The 23,930-nt window shown below is 36.4% G+C and overlaps 1 protein-coding gene across 1 annotated transcript in view; it reads right to left on the bottom strand.

Annotated features, from left to right (window-relative positions):
• Positions 1 to 378: 378 nt before the first annotated feature.
• FAM241A (family with sequence similarity 241 member A) overlaps positions 379 to 23,930 on the bottom strand; it is a 40,194-nt gene continuing 16,642 nt past the window's right edge. The window contains exon 2 of the mRNA XM_032401012.1: positions 379 to 1,447. Within this exon, the coding sequence (XP_032256903.1) occupies positions 1,202 to 1,447 (246 nt within the window). The 3' untranslated portion in view covers positions 379 to 1,201. The remainder of the gene's footprint in view (positions 1,448 to 23,930) is intronic.

Genomic DNA, 23,930 nt, shown 5'->3' with positions numbered 1-23,930 from the left:
CAAAATCCAAAATATCACTAAGCCATTTTCTGTTTTCAAAGTGTATTTAAAGAAATGCTTGTTTCAATATAAAACCCCAAAGTGCTGAATTAAAACACATTAATAACATCACTGGCCAATTACTGACTTGGCTTTAGCCTTAGAGGAATATTATTACAATTGGCTGTTAAATTTCAAACTTAAGCGTTTGGTTTTATACTGTAATACTGTACTTTCCTATACAGATATCAAAGAAAATGAGCTAATTTTTTTTTTCCTTAAAGGCATAGTAAAATATTTTAGCCATAATACAAATCAATTTTGGGGGAAAAAAATCCATGCCAAGATAGGAAGTAGATTTTTTAAAATCTTAGAATAATTGTTACAAAAGAACTATAAAATGTAAATTTCTGGAAAAAAATACATGGAAAATGTCTCTCTAGAAAAAAAATACACAACTTGTTAGATACAAGAAAATATAGCATTACCATGGGGTGCAGCCAGCAATGGACGTGGCTTATGAGACTTAAAAAATTCACAAAAGGTAATTAGCACCAAAATTGTCTAAAACTTCAAATGATATACTGAAGTGATTCCAGGCCCAAATATTACATTATAAAAAAGTTACATTTAACTTTCATCAGCCATAATAAATATATCCTTTTCAATCTTTAGAAAATGTGCTGATTTTCATCACAGTATTAAGGTAGTGTATAGTAATTATCATTTATATTGGTTTGGGCTGAGCAGGAACAGTAGATATCCAAGTTATTTCTCAAATAATAAGGGGTTATTTGGTGGGTATGGATGGGGACAATTCTCCCATTAAAACTTTGTTTTAGCTCGTTTCATCCTTTTTCTTCTAAAATGTTTTATTGGAATTCTCTACAACCTGGTTTGAATTCCATATCCTGTTTTTTTCCCTGCTCACTTTTTGGTGGTGTTAAGATTTGGCTTGGGAATAGGGTGGGGTGTTTAAAAGTGGGCACAGATCACAGTAGTAAAACAAGACTTTTGAATAAGCTACAAAATGTATATTCAACCCTGTTATAATCAAGAGTTGAGTTTAATTTGAAACGACATCCACTTATAAATTTAATTACAAAACAGCACACAATTTGAAACAAGGCAAACTTTTCGGCTTTCATGTAGTGAAATATATAACTTCACCAATCACATATATGGCTACCAAATGTGAAACAACAGCTTATTCGGCCGTATTTTACTGTTGCACATAAATAATGACAAGGCAAAGAACAGCAACTAGTCCAAGGGCTTGTAAGCCAAGGAACCACAGCATAATCCAAAAGAAAATGACTATTACTGGTTCCACAATTCGTTCTCCAAAATACATCCTTGTGAAGCCCATGTCGATGAGGCTTTTGTTCAATTCACCAAAAAGCGTTCCCATCTTTTTGTAGTCATCTCCAACAGGTTCGCCAGTGTGGTTTTGTGATTCTTCAATATCCTTTATAACAAAAACAGAAACAAAGAAACAGAAAACAAAACATAAACATAAAATGAGAAATAGGGGAAGGTCCGTAAGAATAACGACTATCTCATCATTCTCCCAAAATATGGGGCATAATTCTGATAATCATTCAGTAAATATTTGGGAATGTTCCTTTTGATTAACATAGAACAACTATGTCTGTGCCCACCTTTCAAGAATATGGAAAGCACTGATTTATTGATTTCTGTAGAATCAACACTGGACCCTCAACTATCAGAACACTGATTCATAAGATTAAGGAAGGAGCTGATTCATTTCCATTTATTTTCTAGTTTCCTGGGATTATAAAAGACAGCCGCTTAAATGAGGAATCATGTTTGTATTGTCCTTATTCTTTACCATGATTTTAAAATAACTTTTCTACCAACTTCCTGTTTTGAGGCAGGGACCCAGATTGCTCTGTCTTGTGTAAGTAAGCTTTTTCGTCCATTCCCTTGACACTGAGACTTTAAGAAACCTAGCCTCAGCTGACTTGAGCAAATCTTGTTGCTACCATTGAGCATTCCTCAGCCATCATTGCTGTGATCTTTCAGTCTTAGCTTTGGCTAAGGAGACCTCCGTGTAGGCCCTTGCATGGTTTCTTGTCCAAATTCTAGAAATGTCCTAAGTGCATCTTATTAATCCCATCAGGAGAGACAAAGAGTTTTCACATAGGAATAATTTTGTACGATACGTCCAAAAGTCCACCTAGAAGTCAGCTCCTAAGAAAATGTCCACGTGTACCCAATATGCATATCAAAAAATGTTTACTATTTCTATTACCTCTTATTACAAGTAAGGCCTTCATGCCAGTTATTGAGCTACTGTCTCTCAGCTTGAAACCACTCCTTGTAATTCTAGAAACATATTTGGCTCCTTGTTAGTCTCTGCCAATAGAGGGGTGAATGAGACATTGCGCAGCTGGAGGAGGAAAGGGATTTGCTCTCGTTTGCTCCTGATGGGTTTGTTGGTGTGTCAGTTTTGCTCTAGCAACAGGTCTTCACTCTGGTAGTAGTAATTTCTTCCAGTAGCAGCCACTGATCTCAATTTGGGGATTTCCCAACACTTGCAGACCCAATCTCAATGTGCCTCTTGAGACACCAGATCCAACTTGTGGGTGCCTATTCCTCAGCTATCTTGTTCTTAGTTCTATGGGATCCCCCACTCTGAGTACAGAGACACCAGTACTGGGCGAGCAATGATGGGTTCTTGAAAGTCTGAGTTTCAGCTCCACAGGGCCTTTCCCCAATCTTCTCAGTTTTAGTAATTCTACCCCTTTCTTTGCTGCCCCAGGCCAGCCCTAGGAGTGGGGGCTGCTTCCAGTTGTTGTTACCTACATGATTTTTAAGTTTTAGCATACTTTGTAATCCCCTGGAGGGCTTGTTACAGCACAGACTGTTGGGCCTATCACCAGGGTTTCTGATTCATAAACCAGGGCTAGGGGTTGGAATCAGAATTTGCGTTTCTAATAAGTTTCCAGGTGATGATTATGATGGCTGCCTGGTGACCATCATTCGAGAAATCACTGCCTTACTGTTCTGTTTCTGCCTTTTCCATTCTTAAACACCTAATTAATAATTCTTTAAATTATCTTTGTTGAAATCATTGATATAATTTCTCCTCACTAGACCCTAATACAGCCACAAAAGAAAAACTATGTCATGTAGGTGACGTAGTTGTCTGGTAATTTATTAAACCTAATTGCATTTAGGAGTCATGATTCAAATCAGTAATTATTTACTGAATACCTACTAGCTCATTGTAGGTGCAAGATGGAGAATTATTCATATAACAAAAAATTTTTAGGTATAGGGTTTGACATAGTAAAAAGTAGTATTAAATACCATTAAGTATGCTGTCTATACCAGAGGAAAGTAAACTTAGAAGACAAAAGTCACCTGCCAAAAAGAGCCAATGAATTGGAGCAAGTTTTGAGGCACTCTTCAAATACATGAATCAAACTTAGATTCCTTTAGTAGAAACCAAAGCTTGATCATTTCAGCCATCAATATGTAAATAAAAATATTTTTTCATTTTAAAAATGCCTTATTATCTAGTCTAAATATATACAATTTAAAGTATATATTTAAGGAAAGAGGGAGTGAAAAAAATCTAGTTTTTATTTGCAATAGCAGATAAAATGATTTTCAGTAGGACTTTAAAGTGATCTTTCCCCTTATAACAACAATTTATGTAGAACAGAGTGTCATTGATGAAGTAGTAGAAAAATGAAACTTATTGGGGCATCATTGTTAAGTATATTTTAAGCCAGAACTATTTTTGAATTATATTTACATAGAATTTTAAAATTAGTTTTGAATTTGCATTTCTACCAAAAAAAAAAAAAAGAGTGGAAAAAACAAAATGCTGTAGAGGGAGTTGAAATCCAGAGAGTTAAAATCCAGGCTCTAACACTTAAACTGAGTGACCTTGACCAAATCACTTTCGTGAGCTTCAGTTTTCTAATCCATAAAATGTATTTACATGATTCCTTTTGATAATGATAATTTTCTCTTGAATTATAATTTACTTGTTAACCTTTCCTCAATTTTTGTGTTTCATTTCTAAACTAGTTTATTCCTCACCGATGTGCTGTGATTGGGTGAATTTTATGTTTCTCAGCTTCTCACACTTTTATGTGTTCCATGATGATATTCTACATTATAAAAGAAAAAAAAATCTTGTTCTTGCCTGAGATCAAGCCCTTCTCTTCTTCAGGACAGAACTTGAAGACTACTTGATTTAGTTTGTAATTCTTCCAGTGCCTCACTTCTCTCTACTCCTCCAGTGTCTTGTATTGTTGATAATCATTTCTGGCCTCCTTTTTTTTTACTTTTTATTAAAGTTTTTTGTTTTCTTTTTTACTTGTCCAATTTCTTTTAATCTATGCACTCATTGTACTTTGGGGTTTTCTGTTGTTACTGAAGAATTTTAAGACTTTTTTCTTTCAGTATTTTTGTGGTTGTAGTACAAAGAAAGTACCCTAATCTGATATGGTTCCTTCTGAAGATTCACTTTAAATTTTTCTACAGACTGCTTGTGGGTTTTTCAGGGAAGAAGTAGGTGTTGCAAGACTTAAATCAAAACAAGGAATTAGCTAACTCCTAGAGGCCAAGTGAGGAGGCAGCAATGGATCACATCATCTTAGATCCTGAGAATACCTGCTGGGATTGAGACTGGAAGTGGAAGACCCAGGAAGGGCTGGTCTGGGCAAGATGTGGCTGCTCCAGCCTGCTTCGTTTTTTAATATGAAAAACTTCAAGCACACACAAAATTAGAGAAAAATAAATACAATGATCCCCTATATACCTATAATCAGATTCAATAATTACTAAAATTTTGCCACTTGACTGCAGCACTTCTTAATCTGGGCAATCTAAAGGAGAGGAAAAAGTAAAAATCATTAGAAGAATGCCTAAAAGTGGCCTATATACAAATGAAGTTCTGTGGAAACATCCAAAATATCCAGCAAAGAATTAGATAGGTTTCAAACAATCCTAAAGGAAAGACATTTAAGCACATGGAAAAAAAAAATAGGCAACATTTTTAAATCAGTGAGATTATAGTCAGTTTCATTACAGTATTTTCTATATCCATAACATCCACCCCAAATACCATAATTCTAACAGGTACAAACATTGGTACGCTGGTAAGGGTTTAGCAGTAGGCTTTGTCCAGGGTGGGAGTTGGGGTGGGTGGATCTCTGATTTGAATTGTTTGCCAATTCCATAGTTTTTTCCAGTTTCTGTAGCCAGTCCTTCTGCTGTGCTCAATTTCAGGCTACTTACAACCAGCTTGCAAGGTTCCTGAAAATTTAACAATTGGCTCTTGAGGTCTGCTAGGGGCTGCCATCAGTACTCCACTGCAGGTACAGTAGTTGAGATAAAGACCTGTATGCTTATAATGGATTAGTTTGATCTCTCCCTTCTTTCCATCAATTAGTGCATTTAAGGCTTTTTTTTTTTTTTTTTTTAAGTTTACAAAGTTGATAGGTGGGATAGCTAAATAGAATTACTGCAATACAGTATATTGAAATTAGGAAAGTTGTATTAAGAAGTATATTATGATTTGAGTAGTGGATAGGGTAGATAAAATGAAATACATGTAATGCTACAAAACTACCACAATTAACAGAATTTTGCTTTTTCTGGTCTGCCTCATGCAGATATCAAAAGTGCATTCAATAATTTTTATAAATTCTTATTTACAATAAAATTTAAAAAGCTTGGATGGTTTGTGGGGAAGTAGTGCTCCTTCAATGCTCTCTAGCTACACGAATGATACCACCATCCATATGCCAGATCCAAAGGCCAGAAACCTGAGGCCTTCATGACTCCTCCCACATCCCTCCCCGTTACATCTAGCTCATCAACATATCCTCTCTATTTTACCTTCTAAATATTTCCTTATTGTGTATATTGCTATTCCATCTGCTGCTGTAATCCCAAAATAATCTATTAACATCTCTTGCCTTGACTATTCTAGTAGTTTCCTAACTGCTCTTGCACATATTCCTTGGTTCCCCTATAAACTATCTACCACACAGCAGCCAAAGTGATCCTTTTAAATGCAAATCCAATCACTCCACCCTGCTTTTAGGATTAAGGCCAAAATTTTTACATGATCTAGGAGGCCCTGTTTAGTCTGGGTTCTCCCTGGGTCTCTGGCCTCATCCTGTCATCAGCCTCCCTCTGCCTTTTTGTGTTTCAGCCACACAGATCTCTAACTTCTTGAACAGGCCATGCTTTTGTCTGCCGAAGATTTGCACGTGCTGTTTTCTCTGCCTAACAACACTCTCCTCTCTCCCTTGCTCAGTTAATGCCTGCTCCTCATTTAGCCTCAGCCTAAGCCTCAACTCAATCTCATAGCACCATATAATGCTCTTTCAATGTATTCTAAATCAGTGTAGATGTGTGTGTGATTATTTGATGAATGTCTCTATCACTGTACATGAGGATACAGACAATATCTATTTTTGCTGACCACTTATCCTCTAGTATCAGTATGTAGCAGGGGCTGTGTTGGGAATAGCAGCATATAGAAGGAACTCAATAAATATTTGTTGAATAAATGGAGAATATTTATCATGTGTCTGGCAAGCATTGGAGCAATATCTTGATAGGTTTTCTACCTTGCTCACTTCTTGCCAAACAAAAGATGATCTTTTTTTTCTAAAGTATTTTTATTATAGTAATTTCAAAGCAATGTATAGATTTTAATGAGGTTAGCAGTATTTCTGTTTGGGAAATTATTAAGCATCCATTCCCTCTTTCCTCTTTCTTATTAGAACCTATTCCAGCCCACGTTCCTCAGGTGAGGCAGACCCCACCTACAGCTCCAGAGATGACAAGTCTTAAGAGTAATAAACTTCTCTTTACCAGAAGCTGGCTTTGGAAAGTGCATGTGATCCACTTTGGAACAATGACTTTTGTGGGTCTTCTTGGAAAAGTCTTCCTAGCTCTTCTGACACAACTTTGGAAAGTGATCCTTATCTTCTTCTATTTCTCCACATACAATCCTTTAAGTAAAGACAATTTATTGTATTTTTATCAGTTTTCTACTCCTGATATAAGAAATTACGATAAACTTAGTGGCTTAAAACAACAAAATATTATCACCTTATTGTTCTGTAGGTTAGAAGTCATGTCAGCAGGATCGCATTTCTTTCTAGAGGCTCCAGGAGAGAATCTATTTGCCTATCTTTACTAGCTCCTAATGGCTGTCCATATTCCTTGGCTCCTGGCCCCCTTCCTCCATCTTCAAAGCCAGCAATGTTGCAGCTCTTCTGACCATTCTTCTTAGTTAACTTTTCTCTCTGACCACAGCAGGGAAAGGTTCTCTGCTTTCTCGGCAGTTAAGGACCCATGTGATTAGATCTAGCCTAATGGGATAATCCAGATAATCTCCCCATCTCAAAGTCCTTAAATTTAATCCCATCTGCAAAATCCCTTTTGCCATTTAAGGTATCACATTCACAAATTCTAAGGACTAAAATATGGACATTTCTGGGGAGGCATTATTCTGCCTACCACAATATTTTATTATAAAAATTATTTCTTTATGTATCTATTTCCTGTCACTAGCTTTGATAGGAAGGGCAAGGCCATTAATGGCTAGAACCATGTCTTACAAATTTTTTTTTTTAAGGATTTTATTTATTTATTTGACAGAGAGAGACACAGCGAGAGAGGGGGAGTGGGAGAGGGAGAAGCAGGCTTCCTGTGGAGCAGGGAGCCTGATGCGGCGCTCGATCCCAGGACCCTGGGATCATGACCTGAGCCGAAGGCAGATGCTTAACGACTGAGCCACCCAGGCGCCCCATGTCTTGTAAATTTTAACATTAATACTTAGTATATCGCACTGTGCCTGGCTTATTGTAGGTTCATAATAAGTATTTGTTGAATGAACAATAGAAGTATTTTACAATAATAACATGTTAGGCAACAAAACAAAACAAAAAACCCACAAAAAATAAATAAAAGTTACATGTAACATCAAATATTTTGTTCCTCCATGAGTACAGATGTGAATTTGTTCAAATATTTATAAATAGATTCTAGACTAGATTACAAGATATGGTAGCTGCTAGCTGAAATGTACATGCTTGGGGCGCTGGGTGGCTCACTTGGTTAAGGATCTGACTCTTGGTTTTGACTCAGGTCATGATCTCAGGGTTGTGAGATCGAGCCCACCCCCTAAATCCATGCTGGGCATGGAGCCTGCTTGGATTATCTCCTCCTCTTCTTCTGCCCCTCCCCCCACCACTCTCTCTCTAAAAAAAAAAAAAAATATTAGGGGGGTGGGGGGATGGGTTAGCCTGGTGATGGGTATTAAAGAGGGCACGTATTGAATGGAGCACTGGGTGTTATATGCAAACAATGAATAATGGAACACTACATCAAAAACTAATGATGTAATGTATGGTGATTAACATAACATAATAAAATTAAACAAAATTAAAAAAATTTACATGCTCAGCTCAATTTCTAAACCATTGTATTTGAAGAGTAGAGAGTAATATAAACAGAGGAGATCTTGAGTCCTTGACTCTCTCACGTTTGTAATTTTCAGAGTAATAGTAATAATAAGTGGCAGTATTATCAATGATATGGTAGAAAAGCTAAAACTGCGTGCCTACTATGGGCTAGGTACTGGCTTTACAAACTTTATCTTGTTTGATCTTTCCACAAGCTGTGGAAGCATTATTATTTTCCCTCATTTGCAGATAAGGTAACTAAATTTCACAGGTATTAAATGTCTGGCCATTGACTTATTCTTAGTAAATGGAGGAGCTCTTACTCCAGAGACCACTCCATTAATCCCTATACTATATTCCCTCCAGTTATTATTATATTAATAGCTAGCCTCTGTCTAATGCTACTTAGTTTTCAGAGTAAATTTTACATATTTGAACTGCAAAAAAAAAGCTATGTAAACACGTTTTCATTTTTCACAGAATGAATACATTTAACAAAGTGAAATGAACATTGGCATCTTTTTTTGCTTTACATCTTTTCTCACAGTTTACAGTATATTGAAAGTGAGTTTATCAAGCAAAAAATTACTCAAATTTTTATTTTTATCTTATATAAAAATGTAAACCATGCAACAGTTGAGTGGATTTTTCATAGCCCTTTCAGTATTGACTAGAATTCAGATTCAAATGTGGAAAAAAAGATTCCAAACAAGTATGAGGAGATATACTTGGCAGAAATGCAATATGGCAACAACAACAACAAAAACCAAAAAGCCAACCACACAAAACACTTCATACAGAAAGTGGTACACCAGTGCAGAAATTCAGATGGTGCTTTTCCCTCTGTTCTAATATCAGTCACTTTGTGTATTTGCCAGATTTTATTCTTTGTATTTGAGGTCCTGATGAAAGAACATTTGTCAAAAGCGCAGTTTCCTTCATGATCATACAATAATGCTATGACATGCATGCTGAAGTGTTCTTACCAAGATAGTGATATCATTATTTTTTCGTCCATGATTAAAGACATACATAAAAATAAAGAGGCGTTATAATTGATTCAAAACCTTCTCATAAGACACACAAAATTAATGATGAGAAATTAAAGGTGAACCCTTACATAATCATAGGATTTTTAAGAGAGAAGTATCCTTAAAGATAATTAAAACAAAATCTACTTTAAGAAATAAGGAATAAGAGGTTAAGTCACTCAGCTTATTAATGACAGCACAGGCTTTAGAAGCAACTAGGACAGATTCAAATGTTGCTCTGCACACATAGAAGGTAAATTACTTAACCACTGACCCTCAGTTTCCCCATGTATAAGAGGAACATAGTAATACCTAACTCAAGAGAGTTGTGATACTAAAATGAAGAAATGGGTAAAAAGCTTTTAGAATACACATACTAATCATTCAATATATGGTAACTATTATTACTACTATATTTTTGGTAGCCTTATATCTTGTGATTTTTACTTCTCTTTCTATTGTACCATGTTGCTTGAGATAATTAATACCTTAGTGATCATCTTTCTCATGATAATTAAATTCAGTTGTATTTTTCTTCAAGTGTTATGACAATTTAATTATATAGAAGTTGAGGTGGGATGTTTCCTATGGCACAAGCTGTGCACACTCGTATGGCAAGACCTCCGTTTATTCACTTTAAGAAGAGTATAGGCTACATTCTGTAAACAGGCTTTTGCTGAGTGCGTGACAATTTAAAATGCACTTTCAACTGTTTTCCTGTTTGCAGTATAACATTTGTATTACTGCACAGTATTACATGTACAGTATTGGAAATCTGCTGTTTTTGCTTGCCTGGTATTTACTCCACCTTTTCCTGCTAGCAGCCCCTTGATTTAACTTTGGAGAAACCATCCCCCATCTGCTCTTAGTCCCTGTGTCTTGGTTGAAGAGGTTCCCCTTCCCCTGTTCGAGGCCTGGCCAATCAGAATATTCCATTTCCTTGGACATATGATTAGTTAAGGAATGAGCATGTAACCCAAGATAGGCCAACGAAACACCTCTACCCAAGACTTTTGCTGCAACTATTAAAAAAGAGAGATTTTTCTTTCACTCCTGTTGGTTAGCTGGTAAGATGCAGGGCATCTTATTACCATGAGGGGAAAGCTTGCTATAAATGAAGCCAATATAAAGTAAAGCCAAGAAATGATATAGTCGATATAGTTTCAACACCAGACTCTAGCTAGTGCATCTACCTCTGGTCTTTTTAGTTACATGAGCCAGTAAATTCCTATTTTGCAAAATTTAGGGGAGTTGAATTTTGTCACTTGGAATCAAGAGTTCTCACTATGGATGATGATGATGATGATGATGACAATAAAAATAATAGCTATTATTAACTGAATGTGTACTATATACTGGATATTGTGTTAAGTACTTTACATTCTTTATGGCATTTAATCTCCATTTTTACAGTAAGTATTGTTAATTCCAAAGCCTGTGTTCTTCACAATAGTGCTCAACTACTTCCTCATTAATGTGGATTTATTGTTACTAGCAATAACTAATATGATAAATGTATTGATAATATTAAAAACAGCAATTAATGGGGGTTATCCAAGTGGGCATTTTTAGATATAACTTTCTAAAAGTTGTTTTAAAAAACTACATTTGAGGGGCACCTGGGTGGCTCAGTTGTCAAGCGTCTGCCTTCAGCTCAGGTCATGATCCCAGGGTCCTGGGATCGAGCCCCACATTGGGCTCCCTGCTCAGCGGGAAGCCTGCTTCTCCCTCTCCCCCTCCCTCTGCTTGTGTTCCTGCTCTCACTCTCTCTCTCTGTCAAATAAATAAATAAAATCTTTAAAAAAAAATAAATAAAAAATAAAAAATAAAAAACTACATTTGAACACATGGATAAATGGTTATTGTACATATTCAGACAACACAAGAAAATATAGGGTAAAAACTAAAATGCTGATTTTTCCTTGCTACTTTTGGTTGGCCTTCCGTAGCTATCAAGGACAGCCAGTCACAATAAAGCAAACCTAAGGAAATCATAACTGGGTAGGTAAATTTATACATCTCAAGTATACATCTCAAGATGCATACCAAGCAAGAGGAAAGTAATTTTTAGATAGCACATACTAGTCTGTGAATTGAGGTTTTTACTGAATGAATGACAGAACTAATGAATGAATGAACAACTCCTAAATCTTCTCGCTACAACCTTTTCTCCTTTTACCTTGCTTATTCAACTACTCCCACTGACCATTTTTTCAACCTCATTGGGCTTGTAGTCCACTGATCTCTAACTTCCCTCCATCCACTAGCCGAGTCCATTCCCTTCTTCTTTATCCTCATTCAGCTTGAGTTCTATGGCCCAAAATTTCAATAAAGTTTTCAACTCCATTGTCTTATTGGGCAAAACCTTACTTTTAGAGGAACATAACTATTTTCTCTGCCCGCACCTGGGTGGTGCTAGAGAAAGTCATAACATTGGGTATATTGGTACCACTAGTTTTTGACCATTAGCCCCCAACAGATCTTCAAATACCCTGCATTCCTACTTCATTTCTCTGCTCAGCTCATTTTTTCTGCTCCCTTCACAGACTTTCAGACCTCTTCTCTTTCAAACCTCTGCTTCTCTCTTTCTCTATCCCCCTCCTCCAGCAAATTACCTGAGCTCCTACTTCTCAGGGAAAAGAAAAGCAGTCAGAAAAGAGCTTCCTTAAGTTTGTGATACTAAATGTAACAACCTACTTCAGTTTATGTCCCTCTTCTCTGTATTCTTTTTTGTTACACATAAAGAAACAAGGAAGTGTTCCCTTTCTTTGTCCCAATTCCTCTTACCTATATGTAGGCTCTTTTCCTACCTTAGATTATCCCTCTACCATTATCCTCTGTCTCATGTATATTCAATCTCTCCCTCTCAACTGGCCCTTCATCAGTATTTCTACATGCTTAGATCTCTACTCTTTAATACAAGACTCCCTCCATGCCACATCCTCTATTAATTCTGCCTTGTCTTTTCTTCTTTTTCATAGCCCAACTGTTTGAAACAATTCACTTGGCTTGTTTACATTTTTTTTTTCATGGTTACCAAGAACTCTAAGAGACTGATATTTTATCCTACCTGCAAGTTAACAAATTAGCCTATCACAGTTTCATGGATGCTGGCAGAAGACATAAGATGTTTGGGTTAGAGGCAAAGGACTTTATTACTTAGGCCACATGAAGCGGCATGAGTTTCATGTTGATGTTGGTTCCCCTTTCCTCCTAAGTCCCACAGGGTGACACAGAGTGGCACAGGTAGATGCTGCAGGCAGTGAGTTTGTACACAGCTGAGGAACTGTGAATTTTGAGGACTCTAATCTTCTATTATGGGCTACAGGCAAACCTGCCTGACCTTTGTCCCGGAGGGAGACATTATCTTTATTATACTGGACAGCAAACAAATTTGCTCTCTGTTCCAGAAGGAGACAGTGTCCCTATCTTCCAAGTCTGTTCACTTAACAACAAATACCCTTGAAAAAACAGTCCTGAACAAAAGCTCTTAGGTCAAGAGATCCATGGATAATTACTCTATCCATTCACATCTCATCCTATTCCAGTCTGGCTCTGTCCCCATTACACCACCAAAACAGCTCTTGAAAAGGTTGCCAATAAACTGTCATATCAATAAATTAAATAGGCGTTTTTCAGTTCTCATTTATTCCATTCCTAAGTAGCATTTATGATGACCATTTTTTCTCTTCTTTTGCATTTTATGATATCACATTCTCCTGGTTCTATTTTACTGCATCTGGTTATGCCTTTGTCTCCTTTGTGGGTTCATCATCCTCAACACAGCTATTAAATATTGCCATCAATCTCTGGTCCAAGCCCTCATCTCTTTTCACTCCACATTTTTCCTTAAAAATTAGTTATATTTACTATCAATAAATCAATTAAATATTATGTCCAACTCAGACCTTTCTTTTGCACATTAGACCCATATATTCAACTGCCTTCTTGACATTTACACTTGAATATCTTGAATATACTTCAATATTCAACACATCCAAGGCCGAACACATGATTTCCCTCCTCAAAACTGGCCTTCATTCAATGAACAGATTGTCAGGAATGAAATCCATCCTTAGTTTCTACAGGCCAGAACCCTAGGAATGATCTGCAAAATGCTTTTCCTCATTTCCTACATCCAATTTATCAGTAGGTCCTGTTGATTCTGACATCCAAATCCATTTCTCCCTAATCTACCTAATTCTTCCTGCATGATTCTACTTGCTTTTCTCACTCAGCCTCATCTTATACTTTGTTCCCTCCTTCACTTTCTTTACTTTCCCCTCCCTGTCCTAATTTGCATCTCTCATACTCGCTTGCTTTTCTTGACCCAAACCTTTTTAAAAGTTATTTCCTCTGCCCGGTATGTTCTACCTTCTTCTTTTCATCTACTAACTCCTATTCATTCTTCAGATCTCAAGAAAGTCAGTCCTGACCTCTGCTAGAAAAATCTCCTTGTTAAATGCTCTTGTCATACCACATAGCTATCCTTACATCAGATGAATTTTGTGTTTTGTTTGTGTGATTATCTAATTTATGTTTATCTTTCTCAATGGCCTGTAAGTAGCAAATCAGCAAAAATCATGTTTTTCCCTCTTAACTTTTTTATCCTCAGTGTCTGCCATATTTTAGACATTTCCATCTAGATTATAAGACCTTACGAAGTATTCTATGTAACCAATCTACTAATTCAGCCTACTTTCTAACTGTCCCCTAAAATAAATTCTATTCTGGTCACATCCCTCTGTTCCCTGCATCCTCCCCACTCACATTTATGGCTTAAGGTAACAAACATTGTATTAAATACCCGCTATATGCCTGTTTCCTATGTTATTCTATTTAATATCCAAAATAACCTTATGGGGAAGGTGTATTATGTGTCTGAGACTACTCACTCAAAAAGAGATACATAATATATAAGTAGTATATGGAAGAACCAAGATTGAATCTTGGACTGATTCCAGAACTATGGCACTCTACCAGTTAGGTAATACTATTCCCATTTTAAACCTCAGTATGTAAACGTTACTGTATAGCTTGGCCATAAAGTATGCACTGAGCATTTATAAAGCCAAAACCTAAATTTTTAGATAAGACAGAAAATTTGGGGACAGGGTCAAGAATAGCCTCTTAAATGGAGAAGACTTCCTCTCCAAGAGGATTAATGCATGAATATTGAAAATAGGCAAGATGTAACCAAACAAATAATAGTGAAGATCCCAATTACTGCATTCCAGGAAAATCAATATGAAGAACACTAATAAATAGTACTTTACCAATTAATTAAAAGATTAAATCCTAGAATAATGTTTTTCCTTACTGCATTAACCAGAGCACCTGGCAAGATTATGTACTATAATGGTTCAAGAGGCTTATTTTAGCTTGTATGCGCCTTCCCCCCAACACACACACACATACACACACACACACAAATGTGCACGGGCACACCCATTGTCTTTCATTCTAAATCTTGCCCTTTGTCTTTGTAAATGAACTTTTATAAGTAGGGAAAAGGTACAGTTCCTAGTCATAAGCAATTAAGAGGAAGTGTCTCAAAAGAAGATAAAAGAATAAGCATTTATATATTTTTAAATATCTCTGGCTCTTTGGCTGGTATGAAATCTGTCTTTTCAACATCTCTCCCTTTCTGGTTCTCTTCATTTCTTCCTGTGGATTTGAGTTACTATTTGGTGTCATTTCCTCACTCTAATACAAGCTCTCACAACAATACCACTACCTTTCTTGTGTTGATATTATCAAGTGTACTACATTTCAATATGTTTTAGACTCAACAATACAATTATATACATATTGTTTTATGCAATTGCTTTTTAAATCAGTTGAGAAGATATATGTAATTATACTCTTTTGGAATTATCTACATAATTACCTTTACAAGTGCTCTTTGTTTTTGTGTGTGTGGATTCAAAGTACTCTCTGGTGTTACATGCTTTCATCCCCCTAACTTTCTTTGATAGTTCTTGTAAGACAGATCTGCTGGCAAAAAATTCTCAGCTTTTGTTTATCTGGGAATGTGTTTCACCTTCATTTATGAAAGATAATTTTGCTGGATATAAGATCATTCATTGATACGTTTTTACTTTCAGCACTTTGAATGTGTTACCCTACTGCCTTCTATTCTCCAGTATTTCTGATGAGAAGTCAACTATTAATCTTACTGGGGTTCCCTTGTATGTGATGAGTTGTTTTCCTGTACTGCTTTCAAGATTTTCTTTTTCTATCTTCCAACATTTTGACTATGATGTGTCTGGAAGTGGACTGCTTTGTGTTTATTCTATTTGGACTTTATCGAATTTCCTGGATGTCTGACTTAATGCTTTTCATTAAATTTGAAAATAATTTCAGCTATTAGATCTTAGAATACTTTTACTCTCTCCTTTTCTCTCCTCTATTTGTTATTCCCATTATTTGTACATTGGTGTGCTTAATCATGTCCCACAATTCTCTAAAGTTTTACTCATTTTTTTCCATTGTTTTTCTCTGTTCTTCAGATCATGTAATCTCTATTAATCTATCTTCAAATTCACGGATTTTTCTCTTTTGCCAGCTCAAATAATTTTTACTTGGTTTACTATATTTTTTATTTCCACAATTTCCACTTAATTAAAAAAATATTCACTATTTGATGAGACACGGTCATTATACTTTCCTTTCATTCTTTAAGCTTGGTTTCCTTTAAGTTCTTTGAATGTATTTATATTACTGTTTTAAAGTCTTTGTCTGCTAAGTACATTATCTGGGACCCATCAAAGGCATTTTCTATTTCCTTTTTCCCCCGTTTATGGGTAATACTTTCCTATTTCTTTCCATGTCTCATAATTTTGTGTTGATAATTGGGCACTGTAGATAATATATTTTAGCAACACTAGATACTGATCTCCTACTCCACCCTAGAGGTGGTTGCTGTTGTTTGCTTGATTGTTTATTTGCTTTGTGACTTGCCTGAACGAATTCTGCAAAGTCTGTTTCCCTGCAGCTTACAGCTTCTGATGTTTCTACTCATATTTTTCCCCACTATTTTTATCTTTTAGGCTTATTATTTAGGGGTTGCTCCTGAGTTAGCACAAGCCATTGGTTAAAGGTTGTGCTCAAGCCTCCTTTGCCAGTCAATTTTACTCTCTACTATTGGCTGTATCTGTAGGTTAGACATTGCTCTTCTAGTTCAGTGATTTTACTTGTTTGCCCCACATTCACCAGGGACTAGTAGCTTGGAAGTTCCCACTCTGACTGCTCCTGAGAGGGCACAGCCTTGGGCATGTGCACAGTTTTTCAGAATGCCAGGAGTGATTGTGATATTATTTGTGGGCCTTGCTTCCTAGGAGTTACCTCTGGGTCAGAGTAACTTACTATTGCTCAATAAATGTTTGATCACAGGTTGTGTTGAAGCCCCTTGTTCCTGTGAGGCTTCTGCCCTGTGTTGATGGGTCTGTGTGCAGCTTGGGGAATGCTTTCAAGTCTGCCCCACATCCTGCTCTGATTGCTGCTGAGTGCGTGCAGCCTTGCACATGCACATTACCTTCCTGATCATCATAGTTGATTATGATGCCAGGAGGGCTATTCTTGGCTGAATCTTTCCCTGGTTCTTTCTTTAAAACTTTTGGCTGCTCTGTTGGTTTGATGCATTATGGAGCTACCAGCCTCCTCTTAATGGCTCCCCAACAAGATTTGTTTTGTACACCCTTAGGCATGGAATTCTACACTCTTTCTTACAAATAAAGTCAGTCTTCTCAGTCAGATCTGTGGAGCTGTTTACCTGTATGATCTGCCTTTACCCCTGGGCAGAACATCTGCACCAATGCACTGGAGTTGGGGACAGAGACCCTCTTCTTCCAGTGACAACCCTACTCTACAAGTATACACTGAAAGTCGGGGAGCAGCTCTCGTCTTGGCTTGTCTCACTTCATGTGGAACCTCTACCCTGTGGTGAGTTAGGGCAGGGTAATCGGCCACAGTGTTCTCAGCTTGCTCTGCTGAGAGTAGGGGCTGGTTGAAGAGAGAGTTGGTCCTCTCAGTCATGCCTATGTGGAATAGAATTCCTGTAATATGGAGTTGATGGGGGGCCCAGGGGGATGAGAAACACCAGATGATTACTCCTCTATGGTCAAACTGTAGCTCTAGACAGCTGGGGTTAGGGAGAGAAGAAACCCCATCTTCTTGGCTTCTTGGCTAACATGCTGGGGTTGGAGCCCTGTGAGGGGGACATTATGAGGAAGAAGTAATGGGTTGTGGCTCAAATGCCATAAAAACTCACGTTCTGATATATATAGTAGATTTTCTTTAATGGATGTTTCTTGATTTGCTGTATGCCCTTAGAATAATTCCCAAAGACTGAATAATTGTTGTTTTTAAATAATTTTCACCAGTAAAATTGTTGTTTTGCTGGGGGAAAAGCCCACTGAGTTCCTTACTTCATTGTTCTGGAAATCCTACCTTGGTTGTTTCTGGACATTAATTGTTTTTGATGATGAATTGAGGTACAATTCCTGTAAGAGTGAATTGGATGATCCTGGATGGTGGATGGTTGGGGTTTTTTTGTTTTGTTTTGTTTTGTTTTGTTTGTTTTTTATAAAGAGAGAGCAAGAGAGCAGGGTGGGGGAGGTGAAGGAGAGGGGGGGAGAGAGAGAGAATTGTCAGCAGGCTCCATGCCCAGTGTGAAGCCCGATGCAGGGCTTGATCTCATAACCCTGAGATCATGACCTGACGGCTAGTTTTTTTTTCATTCAGTCCTGGGATCTTAAGCCTTTGAAGAGTGTTTATTATTTTTCATATGTCCTGTAATGGTCAAATTCTGAGTATAAAAACTCAACTTTCGAGGATCCATTTAATCAAATGGTTCTTCTACTAACACTTAAAAAAGTCTTTGTTTACTTATACTTAAAGTTTAAACAAATAAAAATCAATGTGTTTCTTTTCTTCCTTTCTCAGTTCCTCTCACACCCAACATTAAAGAGGCAATTTTCCTTCTTTGCTCAGCAGAGTCTAGCAAGTACTTTAGCTGATTTAACTCATTTTTTAAAGTAAGCCTAAAATAATTCCCAAAGACTGTTCTTATTATATTCAGAAATTAAAATCTCAGAATAGTCTTGTTTTTCCCTTAGTTGCTATCAATACATTAAATGTCACACCCAAATCTGTTTTCTAAAATAATTTTTAGCATAATTAAAATATTTTTTATTAGTATTTATAACACCTGGAAAAGTTTTTAAAAGGTGCAGAAATGTCAGGAGTAAATCAAGAATTCTCTGAACATTGGGGCGCCTGAGTGGCTCAGTCAGTTAAGTGTCTGACTCTTGACTTTGGCTAAGGTCATGATCTCAGGGTTGTGAGATCAGGCCCATGTCCCCACATCAGGTTCCCTGCTAATCATGGAGCCTGCTTAAGATTCTCTTTTTCCTTCTCCCTCTCCCACCCCCTCTCTCTCTAAGAAAAAAAAAAAATGCTTTGAGCATTAAAATCACTGTCTTCTTCCTACTCCCCACATTAAATCCCTGGCAGCCCAAAAAGAAAATAATAAGCAAAGAAGAAAATATCCCAAATACATATAAGAATAAAACTACCTTAAGTTATCATGCATATTCAATATAACATTTATAATTGCTGTCTGTATAATTGCTCTATAATTTTGCTGTAAAAACACTTTTATTTATAGAACCAATTCAATTCAACAAACATTTTTCTGGGGGCACCTGGGTGGCTCAGTTGGTTGAGCATCTGACTCTTGGTTTCGGCTCAGGTCATGATCTCAGGGTTGTGGGATCGAGCCCTGAAATGGGTTCTGTGCTCAGCATGGAGCCTGCTTGATATTTTTTCCCTCTCCCCATCTTCCTTCCCTCCACTTACATGCATGCGCGCTCTCTCTCAAATAAATAAACAAATCTTTAAAAAAAAAAAAACACCCCCAAACAAAAAACAAACATTTTTCTGGTGCCTGTAATGTATTAGATAAATAAGACTATATCCTTAACTTTAAAAAGTTAAAAAAATTTAGTAAGGAGGTTAACATTTATGTAAAAATAAGTATATTTTAAGGCTAAATATGTATGTAAGAGTTGCAAAATGCTTGGCCTTTAGTTCAAAAAAGGTCACTTTTGTCAAAAAATTAAATCAGGAGAGTTGGCAAAAAAACCACCACCACCACCACCAAAAACAATCATTAACATAATGCTTTCAAATATTTAGTTAAATGATGTTTAAAAAAATGATATGGTGTGTTTAACTGCTTTTGTCTTGTTATATAATAGAACAGTTGTTATAGCTGATGTACTATAAACTGATTCTGTGGTTATCAAAAATATCTTTACTTCAGCATTTAATCACCTGCAAAGACTCATTTTTGTTTTTTATTCCTCTTCATATTAAAGGCTGGCCCTATGTAGAGATGTATAAGCCTTATAAACAACAACTAAATAATGTTTAAGTGAAGTTTTTAATGAATTTCACAACATATTTATAATTTAAAAAATCTTAACATTTACTGAATATTATGTGCTGGGCAGTGTTTTAAGTACTTTGATCTTCAAAACATAGTGGAAACTGAGGAAGAGAGATTATGTAATTTTGTCAAGATCACCTAGTAATTGGTGGAGTGAAGACATACATTCAGGCATTCTGCTCTAAAGTCCATGTTCTAAAGCCCTACCCTATATGCTTTCTTATAAATAAAAAAATCAATCTTGTAAATATTCACATTCTATTTGTTTTAATATATCACTTTTTAACAGCTGTTCAAACAGTCACACTTGTCTGGATTCATTTATATTCAGCAAAAATGTTAAATTATTTAAAAATGGTTTTGTGGTGTTTACCTTGGGTTCACTCTACAGATTCTTTGGGTTTCATTTTTCCAACTATATTCAGTTAAAAAAGAAAAATGTATCTTATTTGGACAGAAAATAACCACCTTTTATTCCCCCCCTTGCAATTGTCTTGCCTTAGTAGTATAAACAATAGTCCTAACATAGTAGAATGTGCTCCAGTTATCATAGGAAGGCTGCCTTTATAAATAACATAATTTTTGAATGAATATAATTATGGAGAGATAAAAATGAAGGAAGAAGAACAATGATAGAAACAAGCTGGGAGTCAGTTTCAGAGGCATTTTAGACTGAAAATTCTCCCCTCACTTCCAAACACTGTAATTATTTTTCACTCAATCCACTCCACTGTCCCACTCAGCCTCTAAAAGAAAGACTTTTTTTTTTTTTGAAAAAGATCTTGTTACTTTCTTTCAAAAGGGCAGGAGTCTCACATTCCTAAAACACCAATAAGACACAGTATCATATGATGATAAACAAATACATGGAAACATATATTAAGAAAGTAGTAATTATAAATTATTTAAAGAGCCCCAAAAACAACAACAAAAAAAAACAAAAACTTCTGGGTTAGTTACAGATTTAGCCCTTTTGGCTTTTACTTTCTCCTTGCAGTTTAGAATCCACTGCCTACTATTTCAACTATGAATTCATAGTCGCATGTTCTCTCCCACTCCCTAACTTTCAGTAGCCTCCCAATTTCCCTGCTCCTTTTTCTAGGCTGCTAAGTGTTAAGGTAAAAATTGTGCTCAGATGCCTTGTTATAAAACCATGTTGGTTCAGTGTTCCTGGTACTCCTTCCATACTCTCAAGTCCTTGCAGCTACTTCTTGCTAACTGTTAATCCAATTTTTCATATTTATTGTTCCAAATCTTTCCCACTCTTCTCTCTTCTCCTTCCTTAGAGGTATTGCTATTTGTTTTTAAGGCTAACCTATATTCATAATTCCAAATGCTCTCACCCATACATCTAAGTACAAAAATGGATTTTATACTGTAACACACATTTTTACTCCTAAAACAAAAGAAGCAAAATAGAGATACTGATTGGAATTGTACCACTTATGTATTAGGCAAGTCACACGTCCTTTAAAAACAAAACCAAGAAAGGCAAAGATATTACAAAATTAGAGGCACTGGTCAGAATCTAAAGCACCAACTAGATGAAGATTCTTTAAAGTACCAGGTCTATTAGTGAAGGGCACTGTTCTGGTTGCTTGATTCTATTGAAAGAATCATCAACATTTATGGGCACCTGGGTGGCTCAGCTGGTTAAAAGACTGCCTTCAGCTCAGGTCATGATCCTGGATTCCCAGGATCGAGTCCCGCATCGCATCGGGCTCCCTGCCCAGCAGGGAGTCTGCTTCTCCCTCTGACTCTCCCCCCCATGCTCTCTCTCTCTTATTCTCTCAAATAAATAAATAAAACTTAAAAAAAAGAATTATCAACATTTATGACTTTGTGAATACCTCTTTTAAATTAGATTTTAAAAGAATGAAATCTTGCCATTGCAACAATGTGGATGGAGCTAGAGGATATTATGCTAAGCAAAATAAGCCAGTCAAGGAAGGACAAATACCATATGATTTCACTCATATGTGGAATTTAAGGAAGAAAACAGATGAACACAGGGGAAAGAAAAAAAAGGGAGAGAGGGAGGCAAACCATAAGAGATTTTTTTTTTTTAAAGATTTACTTATTTGAGACAGAGAGAGAGCACACGTGAGCGTGCGCACATGGGGGTCGGGAGGGGCAGACGGAAAGAGAGAATCTCAAGCCACCTCGGTGCTGAGCATGGAGCCTGACGCGGGGCAATCCCACAACACTGAGATCATAACCTGAGCCGAAATCAGTTACGGAGGGCACTTGTTGTGATGAGCACTAGGTATTATATGTAAGTGATGAATCACTAATACTACTCCTGAAACTAGTATTACACTATATTTTGACTAACTAGAATTTAAATAACTTGAAACATTAGGGGGGAAAATCAGATTTTAGGACAGGAGTTTAAGTTTGTACCTAAGCCACAAAAGTATAGCTTTATGAAAACCTGAAAATTCTACTTGCTTATGGTATTATATATCTTCTCCGTATTATATTTGAAGAATTAAAGGTAAACATGACTGTTGTGTCTAACAGAACTATGCAAATATATGAAACATCCTTATTGGAATTAAGTTGCCTTTAAAGTTAACTCTTTATCTTTAATTTCTTACTAAGGTCTATAATGAGATTTTGTCTCATAACAAAGTTAACAGTACTTACGAATATGACAATTTTTCAAAAAGCTATGAAAATGCCACTAATATAACAATGCTTGGGAGTTGTTTGTTGTGTTTTGTACAATAATAGCTTCTTGTTTTATACACTGCACTTTTTGTCAAATCCAGTGACTTGGATGATATTTTTCTTTGCAGTTCTGATTTAACCATAATGGTGCAATTCTTTTGAAATGAAATGCCTACTAAATTATTAATCAACCATTTAGATGAAGTGGGGGAAAAGTTCGCTCTTTATTTTTTATGGCACTAAAGAATCTATAGGCATCTAGTTTTATAAATAAGAAGTATGTGGGCCTATTACATTTCTTCCGGAAGAAATACTTTGAAAAAAGTATATCTACATAAAGCCACCTTATTTTATAATGAAGTATAATAGTTGTTTTAATGTTAGGTAAATGGTGATATAGTGAAAATGACTATAAGTTTTCTGCCCACTGTAATAAAGTCTGTAGTTACGTTCTAAAGTTATGATCCTCTCCTCTTAGCATGTTTTGCACCTGCATTTTATGCAAGATGTATTGCGCCCTACTTGTGGCAAATCTGCACAGACCTGACTGATTTGCCAGACCGACAGCTGCTTACCTTCAGGAAACCACACTCCGGTTCTCAGTGTGTGTCACGTCCTCCCTGAGTACCACTAACCTCTGATTACTTAACTCCAACTCCAATAATTCACAATCCTTGACTCACAGAACAGCCTGGCCTCGCAAAATAATCCCTTTAGTCAATTTAGTTCAATTCAGTAAAGCATAATTGAATGCCTACTATGAGCAAGGTAAGTGCTATGGGGTACACAAAATAAATTATCCATATTCCATCCCATTAAGCTGTTTTTAATATATAAGGAAGGATATATACTCAAATCACCATATTAAAACACTGCTGCACTCTCCCTTACTAATTAAAATGACCTGCACTTTTATAAAAGGTTCATAGTTTCTTTTTATTTTTCTGAGCATTACTTCTCAGCTCAGGCAACTCTTCAGATTTCTAGACTTGTATGCTCAACTCCATATTCAACATTGCCACGTAGATGCTTATAGGAACCCCAAAATCAACATGCTCTGTACCAAATTCATAATCATCTGCCCTGAAATTGGTCTTCCTCCAGGGTCTCCTACCTCAGAGAATGGCACAACCCAGAAGTGCAAGCAAGAAACCCGTTAGTCATTCTAGATATCTTCACCTCCTTTGTCCTTTTTGGTCTACTTTTGCTGGCTCATTTCCCTCTGAGTTTATGTTAGAACTCCTCAGGGACTTATCTGTAGGCCATCTTCTCTTCTTACTCTATAGTCTTTCCCGTTGAAGATTTCATGCACTCTAATGATTTTAT

Source organism: Phoca vitulina, unplaced genomic scaffold (genome assembly GCF_004348235.1).
Source record: "Phoca vitulina isolate PV1807 unplaced genomic scaffold, GSC_HSeal_1.0 scaffold3, whole genome shotgun sequence".
NCBI classification, from domain to species: Eukaryota; Metazoa; Chordata; class Mammalia; order Carnivora; family Phocidae; genus Phoca; species Phoca vitulina.
Note: the sequence above shows the minus strand (reverse complement) of the source record. Positions and strands in the feature narration are given on the sequence as shown.